Source organism: Neospora caninum, chromosome VIIa (genome assembly GCF_000208865.1).
Source record: "Neospora caninum Liverpool complete genome, chromosome VIIa".
NCBI classification, from domain to species: domain Eukaryota; phylum Apicomplexa; class Conoidasida; order Eucoccidiorida; family Sarcocystidae; genus Neospora; species Neospora caninum.
Window position 1 is genome coordinate 2,542,806 of NC_018393.1, and position 22,066 is coordinate 2,564,871.

General features: G+C 56.0%; 3 protein-coding genes across 3 annotated transcripts; 2 read left to right on the top strand and 1 right to left on the bottom strand.

Annotated features, from left to right (window-relative positions):
• Nucleotides 1-1,411: 1,411 nt before the first annotated feature.
• NCLIV_022160 (putative exosome complex exonuclease) lies at nt 1,412-5,619 on the top strand (the record flags this gene model as incomplete). Its single annotated transcript, XM_003882410.1, has 7 exons — nt 1,412-1,639; nt 2,028-2,089; nt 2,556-2,739; nt 3,197-3,267; nt 4,094-4,154; nt 4,566-4,724; nt 5,500-5,619. 7 exons carry the CDS (start codon nt 1,412-1,414, stop codon nt 5,617-5,619), a joined length of 885 nt encoding a protein of 294 aa, XP_003882459.1.
• Nucleotides 5,620-6,990: 1,371 nt separating this feature from the next.
• Nucleotides 6,991-12,373, bottom strand: NCLIV_022170 (hypothetical protein; the record flags this gene model as incomplete). Its single annotated transcript, XM_003882411.1, has 6 exons — nt 6,991-7,139; nt 7,591-7,667; nt 8,365-9,870; nt 10,295-10,380; nt 10,859-10,923; nt 11,152-12,373. 6 exons carry the CDS (start codon nt 12,371-12,373, stop codon nt 6,991-6,993), a joined length of 3,105 nt encoding a protein of 1,034 aa, XP_003882460.1.
• Nucleotides 12,374-17,384: 5,011 nt separating this feature from the next.
• On the top strand, nt 17,385-21,704 carry NCLIV_022180 (conserved hypothetical protein; the record flags this gene model as incomplete). Its single annotated transcript, XM_003882412.1, has 1 exon — nt 17,385-21,704. One exon carries the CDS (start codon nt 17,385-17,387, stop codon nt 21,702-21,704), a length of 4,320 nt encoding a protein of 1,439 aa, XP_003882461.1.
• Between the last annotated feature and the right edge of the window lie 362 nt (nt 21,705-22,066).

A 22,066-nucleotide genomic window follows, 5' to 3' on the forward strand; every position in this document is an offset into this window, starting at 1 on the left:
GAATCCTACTCGACTCGCGCGGCCCCACATCTTTTCGCATCGATTTTCAAGACTGCATGCAAGGATTTTCAGGCGGCGACAACGACGACGGAGAAAGAGGCGGCTTTTCCTGTTTCCTCGCTCTCGAAAGAGACAGCTCCAGAGTCGAAAGACGACGCGGACGTTGTCTCCGTGCGTGAGGCTCTTTTCGAGACAGGAACTCCACACCCGGGCGTAAAAAGCGACGGATTCTCTTCCCTCGCGCACTGAAATCTGGCTGTCTTTTGCAACTCCTTTCGCTGCATGCACGCAGGCGCTTACCTTTCTCGCAATCGCGACATGTACAGTCGTTCCTTTCCACTCTCGCGTGCTTCTGTGAATCCTCGTTTACGTGGCACAAGTGCTGCCTCTTCATCGTTTTTCTTTCTCCTCGGCCTTCCGAGGCGAGCGAAGCCGTCTCGCTTTTCGCGCCTCGCCGGTTGAACCGAACTCCGAGAGAAGAGCAGGTTTTCTGTACAAAAAGAAGGTTAGGAAGGCGTCTCGGCTTCATATATGCGAAGGCAGACGAATTCAAAAGCTTGTCTCTCTGTCCAGATCCATTTCTTTCTCGCAAAGAGCGATTGGCCAATCGGTTCGCGTTACGCCAAAAAGTGGGCCATGGTGTTTTCCGGCCTCTGCATATGCGCTGAAAAGCTGCAACGTACACAGCCGCCATCATGCTTCCTCAACCAGGTTTTCACAGCAAGCACACAGTCGCCTCTGCCTCGGAGGTGACCAGAGCAAACTGGGAATGACAAACTGCCTTTTGTTTTTCTTCTCTGACCTCCTCCCCTCGCCTTCTGCCCGGAGTCGCGCAGCGTGGGACTAGCCAGCTTTTCTGCCTCTTTGACATTCTGTCAACGCCCTCTCTGCATGCATCTCCCTTCTTCTTCCCTTCATCATCTTCGTTCTCTCGTTGTCTCTTTGTTTTCTTCTGCACATTTCGTCGATTCTTCTCGCCTCGCTGCTGCTTTGGCGGAAAGGACCGACTTCTCACGAAGTCAAGCACAGGGACACTTCAAGAGAGAGGGAACAGAGGGACAGAAGCGAGGGAAGAGAAGGACAGCAGGAAAGAGAGGGGGGGAGGTTGAAGGAAATGGAGGCGCCTTCCTCCTTGGAAACGCGACATTCCGCAGCTTGCCTCGAGGGCTGTTGACGCTTTTCCCCTCTCGCCTGTTTCCTGGAAACGCAACGCGTGCATGCGCTTGATCGACGCATCTCTTGCTCGGCATCCACCGCTTCTCTCGCTCTCTGTCTCTCCGCTCTCTCTCTCTCTCTGGCGCGGGTCGTCTCTCGGCTCTCTCTCCCTTTCGTCGCGCGCAGCCCCGTCCTCTCTCCTCTTTTTCGTTTCCTCCATTTTGCGCCTGGAATTCTCGCTTTCCATCGCCACGCCATGGCCGCCGCTTCGTCGTCTACGTCGGACGTGCCTCGACGAGGCAAAGGGGTGCTGTGTGCGGCTGAGTTGCTTTACCTCGAAGACGGCGTTGCGTGCAATGTCCGAGAAGACGGGCGCGCCTGCATCGACGTGCGGCCTAGCCAGGTCGATACGTTTGCGCTCCCCAAATGTTCGGCTTCTTCGATTGTCCGAAGCAGCGAGAACACCGTTCTCTGCGGTGTATCGGTACGCCGAAAGAAACAGCCAGCAGTCCCAACAGGCGAATACAGATTCCTCCAAAGCGCATGCATCTGCACAGGCATGAAAAATACCCACCGCATGTCTACGTCCTCATACCTACGTGCCGATGTGCATATTTACGCACGTGCACGCATTCACACACATATTCACACCCACGTATGTTTATAGGTGTATAGATAGATGTAGATTTGTCCTCGCGTGGAAACCTCTTTGTTTGCATGTGCAGGCGTATGTCTATGGATGTAGACTGGAGCTATTTCGCGTGCGTTTTTAGCTTCTGGGAGCGGCGCTGAAAATGCATGCGTGCATGACTGGTCGAGACAGCTGAAAGCGTCCATGCTCTCACACGGGTGCCTTTCCTCGGGTTGTGCAGATGCAGCTGGCACGGCCGACAAACGCCCCCGATGAGGGCGAGGTTTTCGTAACTGTCGATTGGTAAGCTGCTAGCTGGATGGGCCCGAAAAACGAAAACGAAGGAAAGTTGACCCTGGATAAAGGAGCGAAGGGACTCTGTACGTGTTTCGCGTTTTCGCTCTCGCGGTTTTCCTTCCTTTCGTGGTTCTCTAGCGGGGAGAGAAAGGGCCCAGGAAGGCCCAGGGCATCTGTCGGAGGTGGTGTTTGTTTCCTTTTTGCTTCATATTTGGAGGCGGTTTCGCCCTTTGCTTCTTGTTCTCGACGTCCCCGCCTTTCACCTTTGCTCCGCGATCCCCGTTCTCTGCCTTTCCCTCAGCTTTTTCACCTTTCTCGAGCCCCCTGCGTCTCGCGCACGCGCATTCCCTCGCGTGGTTTCCTGGTCGTCCCAAACCTAGAACCCTCTGTTGCCTGCGCCGAGTCGCCTTCATTCTGTCGCCTCCGATCGTCTCTTTGTTTTGGGGTGATGTTTTGCTTTTTCCCTGGAAAGCTCCGCTGCACTGGGCGTCGACGGTGCACGCGGCGCGGCCTTCGACTCCGTCGGAATTGGGGAAGGCAGTTCGAGCACCAGTTTGCAGGCGCTGGTGGGGGATATGGTGCTCTCCTCGGTTGACAAGAAAAAGCTCTGTCTCGTCCCTGGAAAACTCATGTGGAAAGTTTTCGTTGACTGCATGGTAGGCGAGACACCAGGAAGAGAGCGACACGGAGGAAAAGAGACCGACGCAAGAGCCACAGAGAAACCAGGCGAGAGAGAGAGACAGACAGGTGCCGGGTTGTGAGACGCGCCGAGCATTGGGGAAGAACGAAAGAAAGCTGGAAAAAGGCAGCGCGCCAAAAGCTTTACCAGCACAGCCAAGCAGAAAACGCGAAACGGGTGGTAGGGTCGCCTAGCCGCGTTTCGTCGCCGCTCCTTTTCGTCTCTATCCCTCTCTTCTCTTCTTTCTCGAGTGTGTCTTGACTCCTTTTCTGTTGCTCGACACCCGCCATCTCCATTCCCGTCTTTCTGGTTTGGTGCGTCCCGGATGCGTCGGGTGCCTCCGGGAGCGCGCGAGAGCGCTTGTTGCCTTTGGGTCCAAAAAACTGTTCTCTCCTTCCAGCCCGTTGTTGCGGTCGTGCCGTCTCGCTGCGCAGGTTCTGAAGGCCGGGGGATGCCTGCTCGACGCCGTGAGTCTCTCGGTGCATGCGGCGCTTCGGACGACGACGTAAGTGCACGCTGAGCTCGATGTCGGGTTTTGTCGACAAGGCAAAGAAGAGAGAAGATTGCGGGGGTCAAAACGAGAAGGACAACCTGCCCGGCGTGCGAGAAGCGAGACGGGGCAGTCCGCAAAGGCCCGACACTCCCCGATCTCTCGTCACCTTGTGCGCGTCGCCCCGGTGTCTCTGTCTCTGCCAGCTTGCCGTGCGTGTTTGTGGACGACGACGGAGAGGAAGGCGAGAACGAGTTCGGACAAATCTCGATTCGGTGCGACGAAAGGTGAGGCGACTGGCTGCCAGGCGGGAACAGCTGTGCAAGAAACCAAAAACCCGCAAACGCAAGCTGCCAACAAGACACGAAGAAGACGAGGCGAGTTTCGCACGCGCCTCCACAGACGCAAACGTCTCGGGGGGCGAAGCGGGAAAGAGAGATGAAAGACAGATGAAAGAGAGGTGAAAGAGAGGTGACCTAGAGATGAAAGAGAAGGGACAGGAAGGGTATGTGCAGGTTCTGCCTGTGTAGTGGATAAGAGAGGGGAGAAGAAGGAGAGCTCGCCTTTTCCTTCTGCTTCGCTGTTTCCTCGTTGGCGTATCCCCTTCCTTTTCTCTCTTCCCTCTCTTTCTTGGGCCGTGTGGCTGTTGAGGCGTTCGAAGACGCTCTGCTTCCCTCGGCGGCTGTCTCCCGTTGCCGGCGAGGCTCTCGCGTCTTGTGTTTTGTGTGTTCTGCCTTTTCCTCGTTGTTTTCTGGGCGTCTTCTGCGTCCTCTTTCGGCTCCTTTTTCTTCTCTTTTCCCTCGTTTTAGACGCGTGTATGACCTTCGGTTTCCCTGCTCAGAGAAGTCGCTGGCGAGCCGTTCCCTGCTGAAGATGTTCCCATCATCGTCACAGTCGGGGAGGTGAGAGGGATATGCGCCTGAAATGAATGAGAAAGAAGGAGCAAGACAGAGAACTGAAGACAGAACGAGAGAGGCAGAAGCCGGGACGACAAGCAAGAGAGATAGAGCTACGTCGATGCACACGCCGCTCCTGTGTTTGGTTTCCTCCAAGTGACGAGGGCCGCCCCTTAAGTTTTCGGAATGCATAGCCTACCTGTGAACTCGAGAGGAGGTGAACGCGAACGCGAGTGTCTAGACGCGGCACTCGCGAATGCATGCGGCTGGCGCGTGAAAAAGAGGTGCGTCACGAACCGGGTCCTTGCATGCGTCACGCTCCACGACGCGCCGGCATGCAGCCCGCAAACGCAGGAAACGCCCACGGGCTCTACACACGATGGGAAATACCTCGAGCGTCTCGCTTTTGCCGTTCAGATTGCGAATCGCTATGTGTGGGACATGACCAGCAACGAAGAGTCTGCATGCACCGGCCGACTCCTCGTGGCCGTGTCTCCTCGCGAGCACAAATGCGTGGGCATTCAAAAGCTCGGAGCGTCGCTCGTCGACATCTCCACGCTTCCAACTGTAATGGTGGTACGGTTTCGCCGATCGCTCCGTGACGCCCTACCTGCAGCCTTCCGCAGTTGCGGATTCGCAAATCGAATCGTGTATCTGAAACGTTTATAGACTCTCAGTTGTCCTAGAGCGACGTGCCTGACACGCGTCTCCATACGTCCCGCCGGTAGCTGTGTACCCGTACTCAGCCTCGCGTGCATACCATCACATTTATTTTTCATGGAACATTATGTTCAGTTACAGTCTCATCCCAGCATATCTATGTTTTCCGGGTGAGTTGTTGAAGGCCGTGCGTCGTTTGGGGAGAAAGGTGTCTAAGTCTCGGCATGCAGTTGTACACGACTCTCTTGAAATTTAGATTCTCATGTCTTTGGGTTTGTAGTCAAAACACGCACACATTCGACTCCACGAAAGGGACACTCAGTCTGGTGATAGCGTAAACAGAGGGCCGTGCACAAGTGCAAGCAGATGGAGACGTACAGGTCACAGACACGCACATACGTACATATATATATATATATATATATATATTTATAAACGTGATGTGTTTTTACATGCTTATATACATATATACATATATATCTGCATGCATAGGTAGATCTACGTCTACATGTTCATTTATAAATATGTATGTAATTGTATATAGAGTTACACCACATGGCTGTGCGTGAGATGTGGAGAGGGACGACAAGGGGAGCGGCGTGAGTGGAGCCTTCTCGAGCGCCTTCAAAGGATCTAACGTTTGTTCTCGCAAAACGATAGGCATTCGTGTTTCTTGTTGCGGGTTCTGCAGAACTCCCAGCGCGTTTGTCGGGAGATTTTTGAACGTCTCGACCGTCAGGTAGCATCGCAAAAGACGAAGAAGCACTCGCAGCAGCTGTCTGCCTTCATGCGGAGCATGGCGGACCTCTGACAGAGCCCCAGCTCTCGTCTCCTCACCTCTCCCCTATACGTGCGTCGAAATATATATTTAAATATTTAGGTTTGCCCATCGACCTCTAGTTTTTTAAATGCCGACGGTTGCAGCGCTCGTAAGTCGCTCTCTCTTTCCTTCTTGAGTTGTCTTGTCTCCGGCGCGTATGTGGGGTATCACGAGGGCGGCCATTTTTGTCCTCTTCTCAACTGTCGCTCGGCATCTCCCTTTCTGACCAGGCTCGCCTTCCCACGCGTTGTTTCCACGGGGTTTTGAGACGTTTGTTCCCTTTCGTCTTTTTTGTGGAACGCATGCAAATCGACTTGTCGAAAGACTTGTTCTGTCCGTAAGGGGTTTTCTCCCGCCTGCTGTCAGGGGCCCGACCCTGTCCTCGTTTTGCCTCGCGTTTTCTCTCCCTCAATCATCACCTCTCGGTCTCCTTAATCTCTCGTCTCTCGCCATCTCTTGAGCTCTCGGCCTATCTCTGTCTTGTATCCCTGCGTTTTCGTCTCTTTCTATGTCTGTTTTTGTCTCCTATCTCTCCATCTCTCGCCATCTTTGTCTCGCTTTCCTTTTTCTCTTACCCTTGCTCTGCCGCCACCAGTACTTCTCCGTCTTTAGACGTTTCTCTCTGTATGTCTCTCTGTCTGTGTCTGCCTTTCTCTGTGTATTTCTCTCCATCTCTACCGGAATTTCTCCTAGACTCGCTTGTGAAAAACAGCCGACACACATCCACGCAGGAAGCGTCCGTGGCCTCGGCGTTGCGGGCTTTGGCGCTGGAAGCGTTTTTATCCGAGACAGCCGCGCATGCACAGAAGCGTTAAACTGACTCCGAAATAGCAAGCACGCCCCACGGCCGCGAGATCGATATATAGACCTACATCATCCGAATGCATACACATGCTTGACTGTATATACATATGCATTCACGTACCTGCATAAATTCATATATATATATATATATATATATATATGTTTATCTATAGGCTACGCTGAGAGGAACGCTGTCACGTGGCATGTTGACAGAAGGATTAATTCCTCTGTGTCTCAACTGTCGATTTGTCTTCGCACGTTCACTTTCGACACTCGCCTCACTTTCCCCGCCTACGTGTAGATGCATCACGAAGAAGATCAGAAACACAGAGATGACGCCACTGAACGTATATATATGTATATATATATATACATATATATACATATATATACATATATATACATATATATAGATATATACATATGTACAGGTGCATGCCGCGTCTCGTGCGTGCATTTGTGAATATTGTTTGAAAGGAATGGACCAGTATATATATATATATATATATGTGGCATCTGTTTGCATTCACAGTGTGTGGAGCGTCTCGTTTTCGGTGCTCAGTCGTCTTCTTCTTTGTGCGTAGCGTCGCCGAAGACGAGGTTGGACACGTCGAGAAGAAGTAGATGACACCGGCAGCGGAGAAGCGAGCTGAGAGAAGGGATCGTGCGGCCTAGGTCGCCGTGCACGAACTCCTTCACATACGTGCCTGAGAGAAGGAACATAAAAAAAGCGAGAGGTTTGAAAAGAAGTGAAAGGCAAACCAAAAAGGGGGCCAAAGGCGGGCGGCAAAAAAAAGACGCACGACCAAACACAAAGGAAGGAGGGAAGTGCGAAAAAGGAAAGAACCGACTGCGGGACAATCAAGACGCGACGGCGTTTCACACCAACTGGAGCTGAAACGCCATTTCTGCGAAGCCGGGAGAGCGAACGACGCAGGCGCAGCAAACCTGGAGAGAAGAAATAGAAAAGAAAACGGGGACAGAAGAAAAGAAAGGACGGAAAGGAGGAGAAAGAGAGGAAGGGGAGGGAAAGAAGACGGAAACGAAGAACGGGAAACACAGAGGAAAAGGAATGGAGACGAAACCGAAAACGAGAAGGAAGTGGAGACGAGACCGAGAAAGAAGAGAACAAAGCGAAAGGTGAAGAGAGAGGCTTACCTGCTTGCGTGTCCAGGCGGCAAATGAAGATTTGTGGATGCACAGGGACGAAGTCGATTGCGTAGATGCGTCTCGGCCTGAAAACAGAACGGTCGAGAGCAAACCGGTGAAAAACGCCGCGATGAGCTGTTCTGCCAAACGCACGGTTGCAGTCTCTCTCCACCGATGGCTGTTTCGTGCTCTCGTCTGCCCCCGCCGCCTCTCGCTCTGCTCTATGCAATCCACCCTCTCCCAGCCTCTCGGACAGACGTGAGAGAGAAAGACAGACAGAAACCACGAACGAGAGAAACAGAACGAGAGAAAGAGAAAAAGAGCAGAGAGAGAAGCAGAGAGAGCAAAGGAAGGAACGTTCACGGAGAAGAGGCGCAAGATGCGTCAGATGCGCGCTGATAACACACCGTGGCCGCTGCTGCCCGCAGAAACGCCTTCGCAAGAACATTTCCGCACTTCGTGAACCGCATGCACATTGACTCTCACAAATGCACATCTCCACAGGTGTACAGACATACGTCTCTCCATCAAATAACAGATCCACAAACACATGCATACAAATACATACAGTCATACAAAAACATATACATATATGCATATATATATATATATATATATATATCGTGGCTGATGCTGCATCACAAGGTTAAGAAACTCGAATGTGCAGAGATGGTGTGGCGGTGTGACGAGAGGGCCACGGAGGATCCGTTAAGCGTTTCAAAGAGAGAATTTGTGGTGTTGGTGTGCCGTGCCTGTTCAGGAAACGAGGCGCCTGCGCTGTACCTGACTGTTAGCGATCGCCGGTGAAGGACACGTAGCGGCGTCTTCTGATAAATGACCAAACCCCCTTCTTTCTCGTTCTCGTTGTCTGTTTCTTTCTCTGTCTTTCCTGTCTCTTCGTCTTTTTCTTCTGTGGAAGTCCGCGGCCCAGCAGGTTCCGGTCGCTCACGGAGCTGTCCGATTCTTTCTTGGACCTCCCGAAGTGCATGCAGCGACACAGCCCGCTCTGCAAAAACTAGACACTCGTAGCGCTTCACTTTTTCTTCCGCCCCGTGCTGGAGGGCGAGGTGGATGGCCTTCTCGACGCTTCCCGCGCCTCGCCAGCTTTCGGGGTTCAGACTGGCAAGGCCTGAGCCCGCAGCTTCGGGTCGAGCGGGAACGTCGACGAAGCGAGCCGCCTCGCCGTGTGCAGCGGAGGAAGAGAAAGAAGAGGAGGAAGAGGAAGAAGAGGAAGAGGAGGAAGAGGAAGAAGAGGAAGAAGAGGAAGAGGAGGAAGAGGAGGGAGAAGAATATGAGATATCAGAAGAAGGGATATCGGAAGAGGAAGAAGAGCAAGGAGATGGATGGGAAGAGGGAGCCGGAGAAGGGGAAGACACCTGAATCGTCCCTGCAGCCTCTGTCGCGTTTCCGGTGTCGCCTGCACACTCCGTCTCCTCACGTGCGCATGTTGCGAGGTGGATCTGTTCAGTCGACACGGGCTCTGCGCAGTGACCCGAGCAGTTCGTAGATTCGTCCGTCACGATGCGCAGTCCGTACACTTCGACCGCCGGTTCGGCGCCGTCGTCTCCACCAGGAAAGGAAGGCGACGCCGTTCTGTGGGGGGTGTCTCGACACTGCGCGGTGCGCCCGCGCGCGTTTAGCAGCTGGTCTTCTAAACAGAGAGAGGAGGCGGAGGCGAGCAGCACGTGTTCAGGCGCCTGCATGCGGTTCTCTCGCCCCTCACTGCTGTGATGGTTGACAAAGCGAGGATCTGCAGGTTGTTCGTCCTCGTTCTTGCCGAGTCCGCTGCGGCAGGGACAGAGCGCCAGGAATGGAGGGAGTTCTGTCTCTTTCTCGAGGCCGTCAAGGTCGCTCCGCCGTTTGCTCTCTTGGCGCGTGCCGAGGCCTTCCCTCGCGCCGCAGAGTGCCCGACACACGGGGCATTCGGAGACAGGATTCCCCTCTCGGAGTCTGGATTCTGCGTCTCGCGCTTCCGGTCCGAAAGCGGCGTCTGGCCTCCCGCCGGTCTGCGTCGTTGGCGGCTGGGGGTGGGGATACGTTTTCTCTCCGTTCTGAGTCGGCGCATGTCGCGTGGGTTCGACCGGCTCTTCGCGGCTGCGCCGCACGCAGGGGAGACCCCTGTCTCCGTGCGCGTTTCCACACGCGCACGCCGGCGAGCCTCTGGAAGCCGCTGCAAGGCGCTGATGCTGCCGGAGAAAGCGGCAGAGAAAATGTGGCGGGCGGCGACACTCGAGCAGTTCGATGGCGAAGGGCCGTCCCTTCCCGAGCATTCTCACGTCAGCGTCTTCTCTGAACCACGAACAGAGCGGCGACAAGAAAACAGGGGGAAAAGAGACAAGATCAAGCGCGAAAACGAATCGGAGAATCGGGAACGAGAACGCAAACAGTGACAAGAGGCCCACAACGGTCGCTGGGAGAATGCCAGAGCCGCTTCTGCATGCGTTGAACGCGCCTTCACAGAAACGCGGTAAGTGGATGTACACCGAGGAGACTGGGACCAACCACGTCTCTTCTCACAGCGATTCGGGTCAGCAAAATGCGGACATATATGCACGTAGACGCACGGAGAGGAAGCGAGGAATCGAGAAGGCGAGAAACCGAGACTGAGGGAGACAGAGGGGGAAGCAGAGGCGACTGGGACACGAAGAAATGTGTAGTCGACATCTTCATCTGCAAGGATTGTTGACCGTTGGTGCGCCCCCCAAGTTCTCACCGGCCCGCCGACAGAAAACGGTAGCCGGAGGCGTCCAGCAGCCACTGCAGCGGCTTTCCGATTGCTTCTTCCACGGACATCTCGAGCTGTACATACACCCGCACACGAGACGCGGTTCGATGCACTTTTTTTGTGGGCTGCCGGAGCTGGCACGCGACAATTTCCTGACCAAATGAGGAGAGTCGTGCTGGCGCCGTCCGAGAGGTTTTTCGTCTTCTTCCGTCATCTTTCCTTCTTCCTGTTGCCTACTGAACAACACGCATCTCTTGGTTCCCTGCGTCGTGTCTCCACGCGTGCACTTCTGCGTCGCGCCTTCTTGGACAACTCGTCTCCCCTTCCGTTTCTCTTCGTTTGCGCCCTTACACTCTCCTCCGGTCGCTTCGCCTTCCCCTTCCCCGGCTTTGGGCCCGAGTTCGCCTACTTTCTACTGTTCTCCTTTCTGCCTTCTTCCTTCTGTCTCCCTCCTCTGTCTCCCTTTTCTGTCTCCCTCCTCTGTCTCCCTTTTCCGTCTCTTCTTTTTGTCTGTAACGGGTCATCGAAATCTGCACAGAAAGCGTCTCTCACCTTCCGCCGGTTGTCGACGAGCCAGAGAGACTGACTGATGTCTCGACTCTGTTTCCTGTACCTTCCTGAGCGTTTAGAAAAAGGACAGGGCGCAACGAAAGGGTCGCCAACGCCCGTCGAGTGGACAGAGAGGAGCCCAGAACAGTCAGACCAGGACTGCATGCAGAGACCCAGAAAAACGCGCACACACTGGAGACGGAACCGGACTGTAGACAGCGTCCGCACACTTCCTGGTCTCTCCCGCGAGCGAAAAATCGCGTTTCGAGACGCCAGTCGAAAGGGCTCTCACGTACCGACGACAACGGTTCTCTGTGTGGAAAAGAGGTTGACGATCTGCAGTTCGTTCCTTGCGAGATCCGACTCGCGATGCTCTCTACTCTGACGGCTTGTCTCCGTCTCCGTCTCGTTCGCTTCCCTCTGTGACCACCTGACGTCTCCGCGCCGATCGCCCCGCGAAAGTGTACAGGAAAGCCGGAATGATTGCCCCTCTTCTCTTTCGTTTTCCCAGGCGACTCGCGACGCCCCACAGCCCGCCGCCAGAAGGTCGCGCAGGCGAGGCTGCAAGAGAGCGTAGGCGCAAATCGCGAGGAGGAGATGCGCCTTGATGCAGTCTCCGCGTGCATGCGAATCCGCCGGCTCGGAAAAAGGCGACGCGTGCTGCGACGCGCCGCTCGCCTCGAAAAGGTCGACGAGGCTTCCCCCCAGACGGCGAGCGACGGCCGCTGCGCAGCTGGAAGACAGTCGGCAAACGAGAGAAACGAGCGCCGAAAGGGTGAGGCATTGTCCTTCTCTTCGGCCTTTTGGATCGCTTCCAAACCCCGCAGGAGAAGGTTCGCACCTCCACACCGATCCCCGGTCTTCTGTCCGGTCTGGGGAACTTTCCTCGCCCTTTTGTTTCTTTAAAGGAGGCGTAGCCGCACAGTCCGCCTTCGTACTCGCTCTGTCTTGGGTCTCTTCGCGTCTCTCCTCACAACCTGTTCGCGGGCGTTTCCGTTCTGGCTCTGCGGCGTCGCTGTCTCTGTCTTCTTCCAGGGACTGCTGCGGGACAGCCGTGGTTCCGACCGTCGCGTCGCTTCCCGGAGACGCAGTCGTCTTCCTGGCCCGCGCCGAGAGACACGGAATCGTCGAGTTGCTGGCTGCACTCGCACGTGCCGGAGACAGAAACTCCGGCGAGACACTGAGAAGTCGGCGAGCAAGGCCGAGAACTTTCATACTCGGGAGACAAAACGCTTCGGTCCTCAGTCTCTCCCGCTCCCCCTGTTCGCCTCCCCTGTCTTGCGTTTCTGCTGGTTTTAGGCGAAGATCCGGGCCAAAGAAAAGAGGTGGGAGAAGCGCGAAGAGGCGCCTCTGGCCCGAGAGCCAGCAGGCGTCGCGCGGCCGCTCGGAGTCTCCACAGAGACGGCAGGTGAGCCGCTCGGGATGTGTCCGCCCCTCGGTAGCCGCGGGAGAACCGCCGCAGTCCGCCCCGCCACGTGCAGCCGCATCCGAGGCGGAGCCGCACACCGGCGCTGCCATGGCCGCCGCAGCTGTCGCAGCGAGCGAAGATCTCGGAGAGGACGCGGAGGCGCGGCGCACAGGCAAGAAAAAAAAGCGGAAAGGAAAACACGTGACGAGGGAAGAGGGAGAGAACAAGGCGGAAAAAAGGAGCGCGGAGAGAAGAAAGGCTCTCGAGCTCCCCTCAGAGCAGTGTAAACATCGAGAAGAGAGAGGACACGCGTTTGCTCCTCTGCCGGCGTTTGTTGAGTGTGTGCCTAGTAACGAGGCGAGAACAGGAAGGGAAAGAGGAAAAAGACGTTTCGTCCAGCCTCTCTCCTGTGAATCAATCGAGAAATCGCGCGTCGTTTCCCAGAGTCTCGAATGCGCTTTCCGTCCCCCAGTTCTTCCACGCGCGTGGTGCGCATTTGCTTTCTCCTCGAGGACAAAAAGGAATTTGGATGTTTCCCCTTTATTTGGCGGTCGTTTTGAACACGCGAGAGAAGGAGGCGTGGAACGACACCCGCACCGTGCCGTTGTTCATCTGTAAAGAGAATATGCATGCAGCGAGAGAAAAAACGAGTCTCGCGGGTCGCAAAACATGCACCTTCTTGTCTTTCGAATCTCGCACCAGAGAGGCAAAAGGAACTTTCGCGTGCCCAAAAGAAATGCGGTCACGCCTCGATGGCCTTCTTGCAAGAACGAAAAGACTGTTGCGCGACAAGGCCTTCGTCGCTGGGATTTGCATGCATCGACAACGGAGATTTTCTCACAGAATTTCGCTTTTGCGTTGTGCATGCACACCAACCAGCCACTGCGTGTGCCTGTTTCGGCGCGTACTTTTGTTTGTTCTAACGAGGAAAACGCGACCAGCGAAGCTGGTTTGTGCGTCGATGGGTTTCTTTCCATGCGCCGCGTCTCCCTGTCCGGTGGGGAACCGTGTCGCTCTCCCAGCACGGTGCCTCGAACCAGAGGGAAGTGCGCGCTGGGTGACCTGAAGACTGTGGTCAGCAGGAAGAAGGAAGAACGACGGGAGAGGAAAAGCGGACAAAATGGACGTATGGCTGGGTGACCTGAAGACTGTGGTCAGCAGGAAGAAGGAAGAACGACGGGAGAGGAAAAGCGGACAAAATGGACGTATGCTAGATCGAAAAGCGGAGGGACTGAGACCGGGAAGAGCCGATACAGAGAGAGACACAGAAGTAGTGAGCTACAGATAGAGACGAGGCACAAGGAAACGAAAAGAGAGACACAGAGGAACACTCGAGTGCAGATAGCTAGACAGAGAGACTGAGAGACAGAGAGATAGCTAGACAGAGAGATAGCTAGACAGAGAGATAGCTAGAGAGGCAGAGAGAAAGCTAGAGAGACAGGGAGATAGGTAGAGAGACAGGGAGATAGGTAGAGAGACAGGGAGATAAGGACGCACCGGCAGAGAGAGAGCTGTGGATAAAGAGAAAAGGAAGTTGAGAAAAGAGTCCGAGAGGTACGGAGAGAGAGAGGTACGCAGAGAGACCGTGCTGACGATATAGAGATGTGCATACGGTGAGAGGGAGACAAAGAGGTACAGACATCGAGAAAGAGTTGCAGAAGGACAGACGAAGGGGGAGGCGGGGAGCAAGACACCCTCGCTTTGGATTTTCTCCTGCGGCGGAGCCGGTCCTCACAAGATGTGCAGAGCGAGGAGGCGGGGGAGTGTCTCTACAAGAACGTGGCTCTGGGCTTTAGGCAAGGGATGGTAAGGCTGTTAAGAGCGCGACATCTAGGGGCTTAGAAGCCACGCTCCACCTTCTTGCTCAACGTTTACAGTGTCTCGGCACGTATGTAACCAGAGAGCTTATTCTTGGATTTAACGTTATTCCAAGGACTTCGACTTAGACGTGCCGTCGGTGCATGCCACAGAGGCTCTGCGCCTCGCCGCTTGAGAGAACGGGAAAGTGGGGATTTTCGCGCAGAGCTCGCCCATCGCAGCCAGTTCCAACTGGGTTCACTGCTGCTGCCAGCGTATCCCTCTGCGAAACTGTTAAGCGGGGAAGGAAAGGTTCGATTTTATTCAAGCACGCCTGCATGCCTTTCCCCAGCGTTTCAAACTAGCCAACACGAACAACGGTTCTCGTGCCCTTGTGAAAAATAAAGGTAGGATTTAAATGCTTCTGAACAGAATGTTCATCCATCCATACACCTGGCTATATATGTGGAAGTACAGATATACACACTGCTTATAGAGATATCTATTTATTTGCATGCATACACTCAGGCATATATAAATATAGATGCACCCATGTCTACAGAGAGATCAGACCTATATAAATGTATGTCACTCACATGGTACACCAGGTGTGGTGGCGTGTGAAGCCTGATACATATAAGCATCTATAAGGAAATACATATATATATATATATATATATATGTATATGTGTAATATGCCTGTAGAGTCTGCATATTTTCAGCGTTTGGACATGTGTAGGGGAGTGTTTGCCTTTTTTCGATGCATCCATTTCATTCCTCGGGGAGGCGCGGCGTTCGTGACGATCCCTCAGGGTTTCGTGGAAAGATTCCGGACCACCATCTGTCTCCGTCCAAGACAGTGTTGGCCGCGGAAGAGCGGCCAGCAGCATATTGAGTCAAGCGGTTTCCTCGCACTTTGCGGCCTTGCCGGACAATGCGTCGACCGCTGCAGTCCATCCCTGGGTTGTGCTTCTTCGCACGCAATTCCCTTCCGTCTCGAGACCGTCTTTCGAGAAGCGCTTTGGTGTCTGTGACGTCCGGTCTCGCAGCTCTTTGCAAGGCCACGACAGCAGCGACAGAGGAGCCTTCTCCCTCTGTCGGTTTCTCCCCCTTTGCTCTGTTGGACTCTTTCACTCACACCTCTCTTTAGGCACTCACAACCACGTTGTGAGGCGCGCCCGTTCGTTTTTTTCTTGTTTTGCCTTCAAGAGAGAGCGGCATCTGCATGTGGTCTCGGGTCGGCACAGCCACGCACACAGCCGCGGTGGTACCCCTGAGATTCCCACTTCCCACAGTCGTGTCAGAGCACTTTTGCTCTGTGGAGGCTTGTCGCCGTCAAGGGTCGCTGCATGCACTTTTAAATCACGTTTCGAAAGGCAGTGGTCGGCCTGTCCTGAGCTTCCGAGAAGGACCGTCGAGCTTGAGATCCCCGGTGACGCCGTCTCGAAGATTGCCGACGCGCGTCATGTGCATGCATATTTAGGCCGAGAGCCAGCGCACCTTTGAAGGCCAACTGAATCGGCAGCGGAGCCATTAAGGTCTTCAGAATCCTTCACAGGCACTTTTTCTGGAGTCCCCTAGCTCCTCTTCCCTGCGCTGTCACCTATCCATCACACTCACTTCCATAAAGAGAAGGTGGGCGTACGAAGCTTCTACAGAAATGTAAAAAAAACATATATCTATATACATCTATACCTATACTTTTTGTGCATCGATACGAATAGGTAAGTAAATGTGCTTACGGAAAGAGGTCCGGGTTTTGTGCTGTGGGACTGAGAATCGGACACCCTCAGAGAATCTTTTAAGGAAATGTAGTTCTTCAAGAAAAGAGATTTGTGTAGAGTTAGGCTGGTGCTGAGTAAATAACTCGCGATCATTTTGTTTGTGTGTGTGTATGTGTGTGTGTGTGTATGTATGTGTGTATGGGTGTGTGTTCCGCTTTGTCTCTTTGGATTGCGGGCGGAAGCGATACAGGGGCTACCTGTTGCTCGTCCGAACGGAAAAAGCACGTGGATGTTTTTACAACCTCTCTCTTTCTTCTCTCGTTCCCTTATTTTTCGTGCGTTCCGCGTTTCCTGTGTTTCTTGCTTCCGGTCCACAGCCTCCTGGCGGGTGCACCGGCGCCCTACCCGGTGCGTCGTCGGGGCGAGCCAGAAGTGTCTCCGATCCTTTTTTCGAGGAAACTCACGGTTAGTCTGCACGGTTTACCCGTCCTTCTGCCTTCGCTTTCTCCCGTCTTTCTTTCGGCGTCTTTCTCTTTTCGGTGCATGCAAAACGCCGTGCTCCTTCCTCGCCGGTCTTCTTCGCGCGGAAGAAAAACCGCGTGTCCTCGACCTGCCGACCCCCCCCCCCCCCTGCGCGTCGGCCCTCCCACGGGGGGACCTTGTTCTCCTTTGTCTTCCTGTCTCTCTCGTTCGCGTGCTTGCGCCTCGTAGCCGTCCATGCATTTGGAGCGTTTGGAGCGTCGGCCTTTCAAAGAGGCAAACAGACTCAAGTCGCGCTTTTCTTCCTCCTCCCTGTCCTCGCGAGAGGCGCCTTCCCTCTCTGCGTCTTCTCGGCCTCGCGGCTCGCCCTCCTCAAAAGAGCGCGCACGGGGGGCGACTCGCCACCATCTCCCGTTTTTTTCTCCCACCCTTGTCTTTGTTTTTCTTCTGCCTCCCGCCTCGGACAGCAGGAAGGCGTAAAGACGCAGCTCTGTCTAGGCACTCGCGAGCTGCGCGTTTCTCCGGAGATTTCCAGCACCCGCAAGAGAGAGAGAGGCCCGAGAGAAGAAGGCCGGACTGCGTCGCTGCGCTGGCCTTGTGCTGCGGAGACTGCCTCGTGCCCCGAGCTTCTCGCCAAAGCTCGGGGCGCCGGGATAACGTCCACACCGCCCTCGGAGGATTCACACACGCCCCAACTTCATCCGCATCGGCCTCAGGCACATTTCAAACACCTCTGCTGCATTCACGCCCGCAAAAAATGTCTTCACGGGAACGCGTGTAACGCGGAAGTTCCGAATCGACAAACGGTCTCACGATGGATCCGCGGATCCGCGGATGTGAAAGGGTGTCTTCACAGTACCCTCGTCACCTGGACTAACCCGCTGCAGGACCACACATCTACATATATATATATGGATATATGGAGAAACGTATGCATACCTACGTGTGTATTGATGCATACACGCGGGTATGTCTATCTGTAGAGATGTGTGTAGACGAGAGGAGGGCGAAAGGCGAGCGTTTCAGTTTGGGCACCTGAGGCCAGGAGAGAATGGAGAGAAGTTTGCGCCTGCTTCCTCCCCTGCCGCTCCCTTCGTCTCCGAATCTCGGTCGACGAAGGATGAAGAGCGCCGTGCCGTTCGGATTCCAGGAGAAAACGACGCCGATTCAGTCTCCGCAAAATGCAGATCTCTCCGACGCTGTCCTGTCGCGCCTGTGCTCGCCCTCCTCGCTCTCTTCGACGGGCACTGCGCTCTCAAGGCCCCGAGCAGCCGCGCACGGGCGAGAACCTGTGCACTCCCGCAACTTCCTGGCCGCGCAGGCTTCGAAATCTCGTAAACGCAAGTCCTGGCTTCTGAGCCAGCTGCCGGAGGACAACGACGCGTCCCCGCCCTTCGCAGATGTCAAGAAGAAGGAACGTCCAACCCCCGTCTCTTCCCTGTCCCGGAATCCCAATTCCCCTCGACGCCTCTCCCTCTCTTCTTCGGCCTCGCGGTCGCGATCGTCTTCGTCTTCTTTCCGGTTCCCCTCTACGCATTCTCCATCTGGAGCGGTGCCCGGTGAAAACAAGTTATTTCTCTGTACACCTGGCCGCACGGCTCTGGCGTCGCCTTCTGTGTCCCAGCGCGCAATTGCGTACGCACTCTGCGCTCCGCATGCATCCACGCCGTCGCTGAAGGCCGATGGCGACTCGCCACTCCCTTCCCTCGACGCGCGCCATGCGCAGCTGTCCTCGGGGCAGCTTGGGCCTTTCTCTTCGTCGCGGAAACGCTTCGGGTCGCCGCTCTTTGTCTCGCCCTCGCTCACCCGCGTTTCGCCCATGACGCTCAAGAAGCCACGGACAGAGAACCGCCGCCAAAATGTCCCCATCGTGGAAGACCCGGACGGCGCGTTCAGCGAACGGAGACACAAATCGAGGCTCGATCGGCAGGGGCAACAGGGCGACGCGGGAGAAAGCGACGCTCAAGAGGGAAGCGAGAGAAAGCCGATGCGCGGCGCCGAGAAGGCTAGCCTCGCACCCCCCTCGCTCTGCGCCCCGCCTCTCCTGACTCCTCCGATGCTTTCGCCGGCACAAGGCGACGCGGGAAGCCTCCACGGCGAAGAGAACGAAGAGCCGAACCCTCCGCGCGTTTCCTCTGCACTGCGACGCTCTGCAAGCTTCGCTGACCAGCCGTTCGAGGTGTCTGCATCTCACGGCCAAACTCCACGGGGGCACCTGTTTTGCGTGCCAGCGTCTTCAATGCATGCGTGGTCCAGCTCTTCCGGCGACAGCCTCCGAAAACGATTGACCGGAATCACGAGTTTCCAGCTGCCTCGGCGCTCGACAGGAGACGAGAGCCGTGCGGAAGCCTCGCAAGAAGAGAGAAGCGGCGTCTCCGGACCGTCCCCGCCCCAGGCGCCGCGGCGGTCTCTCCCGTCGCAGGCGTTTTCCGGCGAGGCTTCAGGGGACCGATCCTCGTTTCTGCTGGCTGCGGGCGTCCTCAGCGGCTCTTGCCTCCACTCGCCTTCTGCAAACTCCTCCCTGCTTCCTGCCGTCTCGCCGGGATTTTCCAGGCAGGACGAAGAACGAGAAGAGGTGAAGCCGAGAGACTCTCGGGAACCCTCGGCTTCGACGGGTTCCACGAGGCAGTCCGACGCCTCGGCTGTTCTTCGGACTCTGTCGCGGCCTTCGCTCTCCTCGTGGCTGCCGTCGTACGGCGGAGCGGGACGAGAACCAGGCGACGGTCGAGGAGGCGCAAAGCGACGCGCAACGCAGGCGTCGGTTGCCGCGCTGGCCTCCAGAGAAGCGACAGAGGCGCCTTGCAGAGACATGAGAACAGGCAACCCTGGCGATGAAGCGGCAAGCGAAACGAGAGGAACACAGGCCGCGGGAGAGAAACAAGGCGAGGAAGAGACACAAGGCGAGGTACGCGAAAGCTCGAACGGACCCTGGCAGCCAAGAAGGATGTCGATTGGCAATCTTTTCTCGATGGTTTCGTCCAGCGTTCGTTTGCTGTCGAAGGCAGCGCCCACGCTGGCCACCACCGCGCGTCTGTCGCTTCAGCGCGACACAGAGAAGGACACACGCCCAGCGGGGGGCGAAGCAGAGACGCACGGAGGATGGAACGGTGAAGCACCGAAAGGGAACGGATGCGAAGCAGGAAGCGGCGGCGGGCAGCGAGCGCCGGCGACGGAAGCAGGAGAGACGGACGACAGCGAAAGGGAAGACGAAAGCGGAGAAGGAGAGGAAAACATGCAGGGGAAAGAGAACGAAGACAATCGATGCAGCATCTCCTTATCGGATGTCGAGGACGGCCCAAGGGAGAACAGCCGGCAGCGTCCTTGCGACGCCGCTGGACGATTGAAGGCTGAAGGTCGAGATCTCGAGAGACTCGATTCCTCTCTGGCTTCCTTTGATTCGTTGTCGCCTTCAGTTGCTCAGCCTCTCTCGGCTCGTCCTGTTGGCGATCCTCCATCGTCTGTGTCCTCTGCCCCTTCCGCCGTCCAGCATCTTTCGTCCTCTTCTCTCTCTTCTCTCTCTTCTTCCTCTTCTTCCTCTTCTCTCTCGTCGTCCTCTTGTTCTTCTCTCTCCTCATCCTCTTCTTCTCTCTCCTCATCCTCTTCTTCTCTCTCTTCTTCCTCTTCTTCTCTCTCCTCTTACTCTTCTCCTGTCTCCTCTTCCTCTTCTACCTCTTCTTCTCTCTCCTCTTCCTCTTCTACCTCTTCTTCTCTCTCCTCTTCCTCTTCTTCGTCCTCTTCTTCCTCTTCTCTCTCTTCTTCCTCTTCTTCTCTCTCCTCATCCTCTTCTCTCTCTTCTTCCTCTTCTTCCTCCTCTGGTTCTCTCTCGCCTTCCACTTGTCCCACCGGCACTTCGCCTTTCTCGAGTCAGCTGTTGCTTCCCACTCTGCCGCCGCCGCTGTCGAGGAACCGCCGACGGCGTTCAAGTGGCGCCGCTGCGTTGCTGTTCCTGAGCGGTAACGCAGGGCCGGCATCCTTTCATGCGTCGTTCTTGAAGAACCGGACGCAGCGGGGAGAAGACCATCTCCCCACTTCGCTTAGGAAGGCGGCACGAATCTCGGAGGGTGGCGAAGCGGCGAGACGCGCCGCGGAGCCGGCGCTGGACAGCGAAGGGCGCGAAGGCGAAGACGAGAACAGGATCGGCGCGGACGAACAAGAGAGCACAGGTCGCCTGGCGACGGCGGAGGCGAAGGATGGACCGTCCCTCCTTGATGGAGAAGAGACAGAACAAGAGAGGAGGGTTCGCGCAGGGAGGAGAACAAGGAGGCGGCTAACCGAGGCAGCGTTCAGTGCGGGAGGCGACGACGATTTATTGACTGCAGCGCTCTGCTGCTTTGGACCGGCCTTGACGGAAGAGGAAACGAAGCAAATGCGACAGCGAGAAGAAGCGAGGCGAGCGCAGGAAGAAGAACGCAGGAGGCGCGAGGAGGAGCGCCGTCGGCAAGAGCAAGAAGAAGAACGAAGACGCCTCCAGGCAGAAGAAGAGAGAAGGAAAGAAGAAGAGAGAAGGAACGAAGAAGAGAGAAGGAAAGAAGAAGAGCGAAGGAAAGAAGAAGAGAGAAGGAAAGAAGAAGAGAGGAAGAAACTTGAAGAGCGAGAACGGCTGCGGCAGCGCCAGGAAGCAGAACCAGTCAAGTCCCAGGGCCATGGGACACGTCTCTTTTCTTCCTCGCCTTCGACGCTTTCGCCAGTTAGCGGCCTGTCTGCGGTCGTGCCGTCCACGGCGCGTGGAGCTTCGCTTGCGACAGCCCCCGCCTCTCTCGCTCTCGGCGTCGCTCTCCCTCCGTCGACGGCGGCGCCTCCTCCGCATCCAGGCCTTGCCTCGGACCCGAACTCGGCAAGCTTCGGTTCGCAGCCTTCGGGGCCTCCGCGCCGCCCTCGGCTGCGAATCAGGAGAACTTTGGGATCAAATCCAGAGAACGCAGGCAATGCGACGGAGACGTCGGGCTCCGCCCCTCCGCCTTTCGCCTTCCCCCCCCCAACTGCCTCGGCGCCTCTCACAGGCGGGGCAGGCCTGCAACGCATCTCTGCGCCTCCAGCCCCGTTCCCTTCTGTCGCTTCTGCCCCTCCGTCCCCTTCTGCTGTCTCTCCTGTCCCTTCTCCTTCTCCTGTCTCTTCTCCTTCTCCTGTCTCTTCTTCTCCTGTCCCTTCTTGTTCTCCTTTCGCTCCGTCTGCTGTCCCTCCTTTCCCTTCTTCCGCGCCTTTCCCTTCTTCCTCTCCGTTCGCTCTGCCGACACAGCCTGTTGCGCCCTTCTCTTTCGGTTCTTCTGGACCCGCGGCAGGGGCGGGCGCCCGTTCGGAGCAGGGACTGGAAGCCGCGGGGTTCGGCAGTTCGACGCGCTTTGTGCCCGGAGGGAATGCGCAGACCGCCGCGAGCGCGTTCGCGTTTCGGCCCGGGGGCGGCTTTCGAGGCGGGCGGAGAGGCGGCCGCGGCCGGCGGTAAAAACACCCAGAAAAGAGATGAAAAAGTTGCTTTCCTTTGTCAGCTGAGTTCCCGAACCCCTCGTCGCTGCGAAGCAAAAGGGGCGAGGGGAAGAAACGGTTCCATGTGTCGTCCGGGCAACTCGATTTGCGGGTACCTATCTGTGTTTGTGAGGCAGGGTCTGAAGGCGTGTAGTTGTGTGTCTCCATGTATCTCGTGTTTTGTCGATTGCGTGGGCAGTGTTACGTCTCTGCCGAGATTTCCCGTTTCACGTGGCCTTTATGTGGCGAAGATTGCCGACGCTCAAGAGGGGCTACTCCCCGGAAGGCGTCTTTCTCTTCAGTATACGCCAAGGCTGTTCGTGTCGCACACAAAATCCTCGC